At 32.2% G+C, this 12122-nt stretch overlaps 1 protein-coding gene across 2 annotated transcripts in view; it reads left to right on the top strand.

Moving 5' to 3' along the window:
- LOC110022382 (ribonuclease J) overlaps window positions 1-10671 on the top strand; it is a 68414-nt gene extending 57743 nt beyond the window's left edge. For both annotated transcript variants that reach the window (XM_020721286.1, XM_020721289.1), the window contains 5 exons: window positions 3000-3095; window positions 3163-3260; window positions 8395-8837; window positions 9024-9385; window positions 10152-10671. In XM_020721286.1, the coding sequence (XP_020576945.1) occupies window positions 3000-3095; window positions 3163-3260; window positions 8395-8837; window positions 9024-9385; window positions 10152-10244 (1092 nt within the window). In that variant the 3' untranslated portion in view covers window positions 10245-10671. The remainder of the gene's footprint in view (window positions 1-2999; window positions 3096-3162; window positions 3261-8394; window positions 8838-9023; window positions 9386-10151) is intronic.
- Window positions 10672-12122: the final 1451 nt, after the last annotated feature.

The raw sequence follows: 12122 nt of genomic DNA, 5'->3' as shown, positions 1-12122 counted from the left end.
TTAGTAAATAAATATAATTCTCTTAACTTCTAACAGGAATAAATGATAACGAAAATAATTAGGAGGATTCAATAAATGAATGTCTAATTTAATTATTTTCATTAAATTATTTATGAATTTCTTAAATGCAGGTTCTTTATAATGATTCAATATTTATAAATTAGGAGGATTATATTTTTAGTAAATAAAAGATAGATTTATTAGTTTGGTATTCTTATTAATCCTAAAAGTTAGGTGTAGATGAAAATCTTTTTTAACTTTAAGATTAATTTTCACTTTAGTATAGTTCTACTTTCATTCATAATAGAGGTTAATTATAGATAAATTAGAATGAAAATTTTAATCCATTAACTTAATTATTAAATAGAGCAATGAATAAAAATACATATAAATAATAATAATAACAGTAGTAATAATTGAAAAATAATTCTATAACAAAATTTTTTTGAATCTCAAAAGTTTGCTTTTATACAATTGGTTATTAATATCAACATAAAAGAGTATCGTGACGCGAAGTTGGTTGCTCGAAGATTGAGAATCTAGCCTGGCAACTGAAGTGAGCAATTGTGTTTCTAAATATAATGGTTAGTTGTAGATGAAAACCTTTTTTAAGTTTAAGATAAATACACTTTAGTATAGTTCTACTTTCATTCATAATAGAGGTTAATTGTAGATAAATTGACTGAAAATTTTAATCCATTATCTTAATTATTAAAGAGAGCAATGAATACAAGTACATGTAAATAATAATAATAACATCAGCAATAATTGAAAAATAATTCTATTAACAAAAAAATTGTTTGAATCTTGAAAGTTTGTATTAGTTATTAATATCAACATAAAAGAGCATCGTGACCACAAGTTGGTTACCTGAAGATTCAGAATCTAGCATGACAACTGAAGTGAGTAATTATATTTTTAAATTTTTGTAATATATTTTATTTCTAAATATATTCTTTATTTTACTTTAGATATATTATAATCTATACAATTGAGACTTAAATTGCAACTAATTCCTCATATTGCTATGTATGAAATATGTATGTTAACAATGATGCTTAAATAGTTGCATATTTGTTTTCCTAGAAAGATGTCAGAGTATTAGATGATTTTTAGTTTCTAGTAGAGATGTGTATATTAGATTATTGCATGACTTCGATTATAGTGAAGGTGTATTTATTCACTCGTCGATAAATACAAAATATCTTATAAGAAAATAAAGTATGTATGGAATATTGAAATAAAAATATTTTATAGATGAATGCTTGTATGTGCATATCAAAAAAAGTGTTATCCCTTGTAGTATTGGTTGAGGATACCAATGTACTTGCGCATGTTGATATTTTTCTGCCATCTCAGTTAATTGTGAAATTTATATCATTAACCGCCATGTCAACTGGAGGATATCAGTCAGGAGTTAGTGGACGCCCTACCATCTCAGGCAATCGTGTAATTTAGATCATGAACTGTTGTGTCGATGGAAGAATTTTAGTCCATGGTGATTATGTCTATTTTCACCTTGAACAATAGTAGACCTAGTCTGCGCCCTGTCTGTCGACATGTGTGTATCGGCAAGGGGTGTGTTATATTATATTTATATGGTGCTCTTGAGATGGGTATGGAAGTTGAGTATGATGCATATTAAAGTTAAAAGATTAAATATTGAAATGTAAAGATAAAGTTGATGAATATCGAATTCTAGATTATTTTTATTAAGTATGTCATGAATACATAGATTAGATTATTATATAATTTTCTACAATGAAACATAAAATACCAGTATGCATATTATTTTCTTTTCTTTGAGTCACCGTAGTTTAGAAGTGCAATTGTTTCACTAAGTTATTTTAGAAGACTCAGTATGTTGTTTTAATATTTTTTTAGGTTTATATTTTTAAATAAAAGATGAAACTAGAAAAAAAAAGGTTTACAAAATGTGAGATCAGCAACCGGAAAGATAAACTTTTATTTGCTAATTAAATTTCTTTTTTTAGTGGTCCTTTTAATTAATTTTTGGATTGGTGCAAGAGATTAGAGAGGTGGGTTGTGTCTTTTTTTCCTTTACTTTTTTTTCTTTTTTTTTATAATTCAATTAAGAAAAAACTCATTTGAGTTTTTTTTGTTGCTTTGATCTCTTTTTCCTTTTTTTTTTGTTTTAATAGATGTATGTTAATTCCTCGTAGATTTTTTGTCATTTGAATGTTGGATTTCATTCTTGTCGCATGCTGGGGGTTAAATTTCATGTTTTGCTTTCATTTGACAACCCAATTGATATGAGTATCCCTTCTATCTAATTTTGACATTCTGGATTCTTCAGCATTTTTCATTTTGCCAAACAGGCAATGTTTGTTGTGTTTCGCATGATGACAAGCCCATAGTCCATTTTCGTTGTGTTTGATTGAATTGATTGTGTGGGCACAGATGCATAGTTTTGGTTTTTTTTCTTTTTTTTTTGTTGCCTTTTCTTGTGTAATTCGCTAGACAAGTCAATCGTCGTTCCCAAGCATTTTGGATGCTTCGAACTTGTTGATGCAATATCTTTTAAGAACGGACAACATTAGCATTTCAAGCTTAATTCATGGTGCATCATGTCTGTTATATGCTATTTTGGTCATGTTGAATTGAATTGATTGCGTGGACCATTTTTTTGGTAATTTGGATGCTTTAGACGTATCAATGCAATTTGTTTTGAAATTAGCAATGTTTAGATGATTTTAATTTGTGTGATGCATCTGCGATGTGGCAACCGTTGATCAATCAGGTTGGGTTTAAGACATTCGTGGGGATCAGCAAGGAACAACTTTTTTTGTAAATTTTTTGTTGTTCAATGTTATTTTAGAGGTCAAAACTCTTTTCCCGTTTACCTTTTGACGTTTTGAAATTTTATTGGATGAGATCATGTCTTATTTCATTCTGGTCGCATGCTAGGCATTTTTATAGAACCCAGAATGACAAATGAGAAATTAGGTGAAACAGCTCTATGGTTTTCTGTATCGCAGGTAATAAAGAACGGGGAAATGCTCGGAGTTTCCCATCTCAGGAACAGAAGAGTTTTGTCTAATGGATTTGCTTTATTAGGAAAGGAGGATTTACAGGTAACGACTATTTATTTTTTGGTTGTGCGGCTCTATCAAGGATCTAACTTATATTCCTCTATTACAGTTGATGTATAGTGATGGTGACAAAGCATTTGGAACGTCGGCAGAACTTTGTATTGATGAGAGGTTAAGGATTGCATTTGACGGAATATTAATTGTCTGGTATTGTTCCAATTCCTGCATAAGCTTTCTTAGAAAGGTCAGTCAGGCGCTTGTAATTTTGTTGGAATGTGTTTGGATAGAATCTTGCCAAACTAGTTGGCAAGCTTAGAATTAGAGTGAAAACTGTCCTTTCATGCGCAGGTTTGGTTTTTTTTTTTTTTCATTGTTTGACCCCTAAAATAATTTTAAAAAAAAAAAGAAATGAAAAAAATAAATAAAATAACATTAAAAATTGTATCCACTCCCACTCAGTTCACAGAATAATCATTCCCATTGTTTATTAAAAAAATAAAAAAAATAAATTTGAAACATTGGAAAGGGGCTGGGAGGGGAGGGGGTCAGTTACAAAGAAAAAAAAAAGACCACAGAGAAGAAAACCCCACTTGTCTCTTTCGCCCGCTTCAGTCAAAGCCCAAGTGCTACTTGCTCTCAATCGCGGTTGTTCTGGGTCCTGCTCACCTACTCCCAATTGCAAAACAGTTGTTGTCAGGGCTAGCCGCAGAAGAAAACCACGAGATCACTGCATACGAAGATCTCCGTCTTTCTCTCCTTCTGCGCCATTTCCATCACGATACAGCTATGGCGATTGCTCTATGGAAAGCCATAGCAGGATTACTGTGTACAGAAACCCTCGAAACCCCTTCTCTCCTGTAGAAAACTCTCGCCTACCCCTCTTGCCTAAATCCCTCACAAGAAAGTCGTGATTTGCTCTAATTGGGAAAGACAAGAACAGGATTGCCGGCATACAGAGACTTGAAACTCTCATCTTTCGTCTCCTTTCGCACTGCTCCTATCCAAAACCATGGAGGTAGATGAAGAAAGCCCACAGAAGTCCTGCTTCGCCCCCTCCTTGCGTCAAAATCCTTCGTCCCTGTCTTTCGCCTATCTTGTCCAGCTCCCTGCAAATTCATGTGATTCGCTCTGCCCTAGCCCGTCGAAGCCCCTCTATTTCCTTCTGCCCTTGTCTCACCGCTCAATCCCTGTGTGTCTTCCTCTCATTTGTCCCTCTTTTTCCTTTTCCTGCATTTGATCTAGTCGCACCTCTATTCACTGTTTTGTATTGTCACTCTTTCATTTCCTATTCGAACCCAATTTCCCTAACTCTCTTTTTGCTGTGCCCTCAATTGATAAGTTGAGAACCCTAATCACTAAACAACCCGCTTATATGTATATATGTATATGTATAAAGAGACATTTGCCTAGTAACTCATCAGCCCACCGACATTGTTTTCATATCACAAGCAGAGCTATAAATACAAAGACTCACCTTTATTTTTATGTGGGATAATCGAAGGTCTTCCTGTGTATTAAAGAATGGTAGATTGGAAGATTCTCTTCGGTCTCAATCTCACGATACTGATAGATAGCTGGGCAGACAAACACCCTGATGCAACCCCCTCAAAGAGAAACGACGTCGAGAGGCTGCTGAAATTTATAGTGATTTTGAACTTTCAAATGTTCTTAAAAGATTGAATTATTTGGACTTAAAATAATGTCAAAATAGAAATAAAGGAAAATATAAATTGTGATTTAGAAGTCTCGGATTAGATTATATTTGAATGTGATCAAATAAAAATATGTTCTGATGGAAATGAATGTTTATTGGATCTATTTAAATACTTTAATTTTGGAGCTAAACTTAAATTTGAAAAAAAAAAATTTATAAACGGGAGCTCAGCTTGACTTAAATGTGAAATATCGTAAATTGGGGCTAAATATGAGACATGAATGTCATGTTTAAATACTAAAACAATTACTTAATATGAAAATATCATCACCAAATTTGCAACGTGTCTACTAGCTAACAGAAGACGATCATTTTTATGCTCCAAGTGAAGTTATGTAAAGGCAAGTTCATAATAATCTCTATGAATGTCTCAAAATTCAGTTGTCATGTAGGTTCTTTTTTGAAACAAGTCATCAAAATTATCCAAAGCATGTAAAACCCTTGAAAATGTGAAAACATAAAAAGTGAAATACTGGCACGTACTCCAACCAATATATTGAATGCTCAAATACTAGATTTGAGAATATTGTGTGGTCTAATCGGGTTGTCTTGTCTATAGGATAAAGTTGTAAGTCTTACATAACTAGTCCAATCCTCCTCACAAGGACTGGAATTGACGAGTCTAATACTTTTGAAATAAATGTTAAAATCTTAATATAAAAATTTACAAGTCTAAATCATCTGGTATGATCCTCCTCTTGTAAGGATAGGAATCTGCATAGACTCATGCCCTAAGAAGTTGAAACTAACAAAACCAAATGCTCCCTTTACATATAAAAGTTTAAAAATGTTTTAACTCCTCGATGATGGTCGTGGTGATAGAAAATTGCAACTGGACGGGTCTATTTTAAAAATTAAATTTCACAATCGATTTGAATAAATTCAAATGATATATCATTAAATCCGATCCTCTGTAAGCGAGATAGAGTTGACGGAATTCAAATATAAACAATTTATCAACAATGTCCGAGTTGATAAAAGATTTGAACCGAAAGCTATTTTCAAAATTAAATTTAAAAATATATTTATATAATTTCAAATGATATATCATTGAGCCCAATCCTCTGTATGCGGGATAGAGGCGACAGGTTTCAAAGATAATCAAATCCCCAATGATGGTCGAGTTAATAGATTATTTCAATCGGATGAGTTTATTTTAAAATTATGTTTCGAAGTCTATTTTGAATTCAATTATTTCAATTATTGAGCCCGATCCTATGTAAGCGGGACAGAGTTGACTGAGTTCAAAGATAAACTCTCTTCGATAATGGCTGAGTTGATAAAAGATTTCAACTGGATGAATCTATTTTCAAATTTAAGTTTAAAATATATCTGAATAAATTCAAATGATATATCACTAATCTCGGTCCTCTGTAAACAGTATAGAGTAGACAGGGTTTAAAGATAACCAAATCTTCGATGATGGTCAAGCTGATAAAATATTTCAATCGGATGAGTCAATTTTAAAATTATGCTTCAAAGTCTATTTTGAATTCAATCACTATGTCTGATCCTCTATAAGCGGGATAGAGTCAATAGGGTTCAAAGATAAACTTTCTTTGATGATGACCGTGTTAATTATTAATCTCAACCGTAGGGGTCAACTTTTAAACCAAGTTTCAAATCAAATTTCAAATCAAGTTATCAAAAGGACAAATCAATATATTTAAATTAAAGCCAATCACCTAAAGAATTGAAGTAAATAAAAGCCAAATATTCAAGTTAAAATCAATCACTAAAAGCTAAAAGCAAAAAATTCATCCACAATCCTCAAAATTTTGTAAAAAATTTTGTCAAGAGTGACAAACTTTTGATTGACTTCAGCTCACAAAGAGTGAATGTCATATTAAATATATTCATATATTCATAATCAAAGCAATCGCATGTCAGTAAATACCTGGCCTGAATTCTCTGGCAATCTCGTTCTGCCTCCAAATGGCACCACAAAGTAGCGGTTACGACTAGAGTTCTCTGACCGTTGTTTGCCGCCAAATGATTACATTATGTTATGGTTACGACCATAGCCCATATATTCCCCAATGACTTTTTACTTTTTGAATTGTCAATCATAAGGGTACAATTTATTGACATAAAATCTTCTGTTTGTTAAGGTTAATTTTGTTTCCTTAGACAAACATCTGCCAAGCAACTCATGGCTGCTGACTAGAATCATTTAGTCAAGTTGGGTCAACTACCTCTTCTAACTAGATAGATCAAGGACCACGACGACCCGGGATGTCTGAACCATGAGAATTTGATCAAGTTTCATCTTCATTTCCCCACCATCCGCTTTATACTTCAAGTGATATATTTTGCAATTAAAATATTATAAGTCTATTGTTATTATATGTTAAATACTCGATTCTTAATGACTAACCTTAATTGAAAGAGCACTCTATTATCAAGGGGGTAATTAACTATAGAGACTTGCGTTTATAAGAAACCTCAAACCTCGGATCAAAAAGCCCTCATAAAATGAGAGTGAAATTTCTGAGTAGTGTTTTATCTACAATCCAATCTGTCTTCTGAAAATTTGATTGTTCAAGCTCTCAACAAAAATAAAAATAAGATAATGCAGAGTCTTTAAGGGACTGTTATGAATTTGTAGAGCCAACATTCGTCATTATTGTCTCGGTTTTCATTTATATTGTTTTTTTCACTTCTCGATTTTAAAGAAAATGAAATTATTTTTGGTACATTTTGTGAATTAGACCTTCATTCTGGTTTTACAGTCTATTAATAAATGAAAATTATTCATATTATATAAGCTTTAGCGGTAACAATATTAATATTAATTTTGATTAGTTTTTAATTATATTGAAGAAACTTTAATTTATTAATATTAACAACTAAAAAAAAACATTTAAATAAAATATCAAAATAATGATAGTTATATCATTCAAGCCTAAAACTGCCTGTACAAAAAATTAAATCTGTATTGTATTAATAAATAATGGGATAATTTGGATATTATTATGATCAAACAATTTAATAAGAATAGTTGAGCAATTTATAGGACTCTTTTCCTTGCATTTTTCTTAATGAAATTAACTAAACAATATTAAGAAAAGTTTAGATCAATTTAAGAACGCTAATTTTACTCTTTTATTAATCAGTCTAATAAGTGAATTGGAGTTCTGAAAAGATAAGAGTAGTGCCTTAGATTCAAGTTTTAAGATTGATAGGTGACATTTTTTTTTTTTTAAGTAATTTAAAATATTAAGAGCATGTCAAATGGTTGGAGAGGATGCATTTTGACACTATTATTTGTTGGGCAAGGGTAGACGGCAATGGAGTATTTTGAACTTAACTTAAAATCTTCTGAAATCGTCCGATTTTCTTCGCTCGCAACCTTCCGTGCTAGCAGAAGTTGAACGGTTGATCACTTGAACACACTAATGGAGGAAAGAAATATAACAATTAAATTACAAAATAAATATAAAACAAAGTGTACAAGTCTAGAGATATGATATTACAGAATGTGTATATACTAACACCATGAGTTTGCAATTTGTATGTGAATTGTGAGGGGTATTGTATCCATATCAACTAAAATAGGTGTGACCACTCAAGTCATATTTTGCTATAGTGGTTCCTATGTATTAATGGCAATATTTTCAATGGTAGCATGGAAATCTCACGTCCGCGACATATAAATGGATCGTCACAACCATGCTTGAAAGGGAAAATACGAATTAGTACCCGGTGTTTGTGGCTGGACAAAGGGAAGTTGTTGGATGCACTGTACAAAGCTGCACACGCTGCATTATCAAGTTGTCCTGTAAATTGCCCATTGGTTCACATGGAAAGGATTGTATCTGAAGTACTGAGGAAGGTGGTTAGAAAATACTGCAGTCGAAGACCTGAAGTCATTGCAATTGCTGTTGAGAACACCGTTGGTGCTCTCTCCGAAGAACTCAGGGAAAGAATAGCAGGAAAAACTTATGGTGGCTTTGATTCTTCTGCAATGAATCAACATTTAGATATTCGCATGAGGAAGGATTCAAGCAGCAGTTTTGATGAAGATACAGCAAACGTAATGAGAAACCTTATCGAAACAGAGGCTGAAGGTAATGCAGGAAACTTCTCTTTGATTTTGGTTGTCAAGAATTGTTTTGGTAGTATTTTTTGTTCCAAGCATGAATTTCTAACTTTGAACGAGCAATCTTCTGAAATGGGTACCAAGGGGGGTGGCATGAAAGGAGTATTCTATAATAAATTGTCTGATACCTTCTAAATGTAAAATGTTCTTGCAGATGATTATTTTGTGGCTGAGAAATCACATGTGGAAGATCCTTTGCTAGAATCAGAAGATTTGGAAGATGAAAACACATCTTCTGTAGAACATGTGAAATCCAGTAACGCAAGCGGAGGGGAATCAATGAAGGTATCAGAGGCGAAGACTGGTAGTCCCAAACCCGGAAAAAGGAACAAATGGAAGCCTGAAGAAATTACAAGATTAATTAAAGAACGTGGTGATTTAAATAGTAAATTTCAGACTGTTAGAGGAAGAATGGCTCTATGGGAAAATGTATCTTCTATCATGTCAGCCCATGGAATAATCCGTTCTTCCGCACAGTGCAAGTCTCTGTGGGCATCCCTTGTTCAAAAATATGAGGTGTTTACTTCGATCTGCGATGCTTATTCTTTTTCCTTCTCAAAATTTTTTTCTCTATATAACCATGTAGTTTCAAAGTTTTAAGCTATATCAATCGCACTTGTTTGACGCTTAGATTCTAACGGCCCTATGCCATAACATGCTATTTATCCAATGTGAAGTTAATAGGTGCATTTATATGAGGTATCTTACATATTGGTGTTTAATAACTATTACGTCAAAAGAAAATTCTGTCAGTTCATATAACCAAGTTAGATTTTTATTAAGTTATTGCAATATGGTGATATCTGCATAATTTATGAAGACGTTTTTATTTTTAGTTTGTGCTTTTAACTTCTTACTAAACCATCTGGACAGGTGAAAGCATGTTAAAATGTGCCGATCGAGCATGGCTTGTGTTTGAAATATGTTTTTGGTTGTATATTTGGAGCAGGAACACAGGAAAATGTGTTTTGGAGAAAGCAAAATTTTAGTTTGTAATATATGTATTCTCATGATTTGCATTTAATTGTGACATAGCTGCAGTTTGGTAGTGAGTAGTACCTATCAACATTATTACCTCCATTTTCTAAAATGATAATGCGCAAACAAAGCTGCTTTTGTTCATCTTATTTTTGCAACTTTATGATAATCCTCGGCAGACATCCTACCGGTTAATATTTCTTGTGAGAACTTCTAAATAAGCCTGACTCTTCTCTTCAATACATATATGCATTAATTATGATTCTCAAACTTAGTTTCAACTGACTCCCTTCTCTTCTTGCAGGAAAGTAGAAATGATGAGAAAATTAGAAAGAGCTGGCCTTACTTCAACGCAGTTGATAAGATCTTGTCAGCTCCACAAGAGGCAGCAAAATAAGAAAAGCTGATAACCTGATCGGATAGATTGTTTAATCCATTGGAGTGAAATAGAAGGCTGCCATGTCTTTCATGCTCAGTTTTAGTGTGTAGAGTAGGAAGAATCGGTGAGAAATCAGTTTTCAATCTTCAACAAGTCGTGCACTGCGGAACTAAAACTGGAGGACTACAATTGCTTTTATTGGACGCTTCAAGAGGGCAATAAAATTTCTTTTTCATAAATTTTGGACAGAAATGTGATGTCATGTTTCTTTAATCTATACAGTACTGATCTAGGCATAACTTCTGCACTAAGTTGGGCCAGACGATGAGCACTGCTTTTTTTAGCTATAAGAGTTATTAGTATGTCAAACAGTTGCATTGTAACAACTACTGTATCCATTATTTTTATTAATTCTTCATTGTCATTTTAAAATGTTTTTCTATTATGTAAACACTGCTGATTTTCTTTTTCAGTTTGCTTTATATGTTTATATAATCCTTAGGTTTTGTTAAAAAAATAATAAGATATGGATATGCATGAGACATGATGCTATAACGTGACACCAAATTCTATGTATCTACATTATCTATCATCATAAGTTTGCTTTTTACATTCGGAACACCTAAATAAGGCCTACGCAAACCAGAAAGAAACATGATAGGATGAACTGCTTGCATGTCAGACATCAGTCATAAGAGCCCAATTTTAGGGTCGGTTTGGGACAGTTTTATGTCTATTTTATTTTTAAAACCACAATAATTCTATTTGGGTTTCTTGTTTTTCTTAGAAATTTTTGTGATAAAAAATTATTTTTTTGACCTGTTAAAATTTAGTAACTGCAAGAAATTATTGCTTTACAATAAAATAATTTTTTAATAATTATCACAATTTTTTTAAAAGTAATTTCTACAGTAACAGCTTCAAACAACTGCAAGAATCCCAAACTGACTCTTAATGGCAACTTCTATTCCAGTAGCTCAATTTTCAGACAAATTTAAGATCTATTTGAGATGATTTTTTATTTTTTTCAAATCACCATAATTTTATTTGGAGAATTGTTTTTTGTTATTTTTAAAAAATTTGTGGTAAAAGTTTACTTTTCTAAACCAAAGCTGTTAAAATGTTATAATTGCCAGAAAGTTATGATTGAAAATAAAACAAATTTTAATAGTCATCATAAATTTTTTAAAAACAATTTTTTCTGCAACAATTTCACATCTGCTTGCTCAAATCGTTACATTTGCCCCCAAACAGACCCTTAAAAGGCAACTCAAATTCAAGCAGCTCAATGTCCAAGAGTTTTAGTAGATGCCATTTTAATTTTATTTCAATATTTTCAGTCTTGAATATAAATAAAGAAATTTAAATATGAAATTTTTTTTTTCAGTCAAATACTTTTTATATGAACTATTTGAAATATAGAAAAAACATGATCTAATTGTTTTCATCAAACTAATTCAACAAAATGTGAACCAAAGCAATGCTCTATCTATATCATTTTACAAAACTCCATCTCAAGGAATCCCCATCTTCCAAAGCTAGAATTCCTGAAATATACAAATATATGGCGGCACCAATGCCAATTTTCAAAACTACATAGCTACTGAATGAACCCCAAATGGCTATTTAACACCCAGCCAGAAAATTCCCAATTAATCAATCAAAGGTTCATTCTGCTCTGCCACAATTAGGATCAATTTCTCATTTGACCGAACACTAAATCCTAAATAATGATGTTTCATACCTCAATGGCAGTCACTACTTCCTCCTCAGTTGTATCAGAAGCATCAAAAACCACAATTTCTTCCTGTTCATCTCCATCTACAGTTGGAGTTCCTCCTGTTTCATGCCTTCTCCCCGTATCAGTCTGAGTCAAAACCTCTCTCAGATTCACCA

The sequence above is a fragment of the Phalaenopsis equestris genome, unplaced genomic scaffold (assembly GCF_001263595.1).
Source record: "Phalaenopsis equestris unplaced genomic scaffold, ASM126359v1 Scaffold000188, whole genome shotgun sequence".
In the NCBI taxonomy this organism is placed as follows: Eukaryota; Viridiplantae; Streptophyta; class Magnoliopsida; order Asparagales; family Orchidaceae; genus Phalaenopsis; species Phalaenopsis equestris.
Note: the sequence above shows the minus strand (reverse complement) of the source record. Positions and strands in the feature narration are given on the sequence as shown.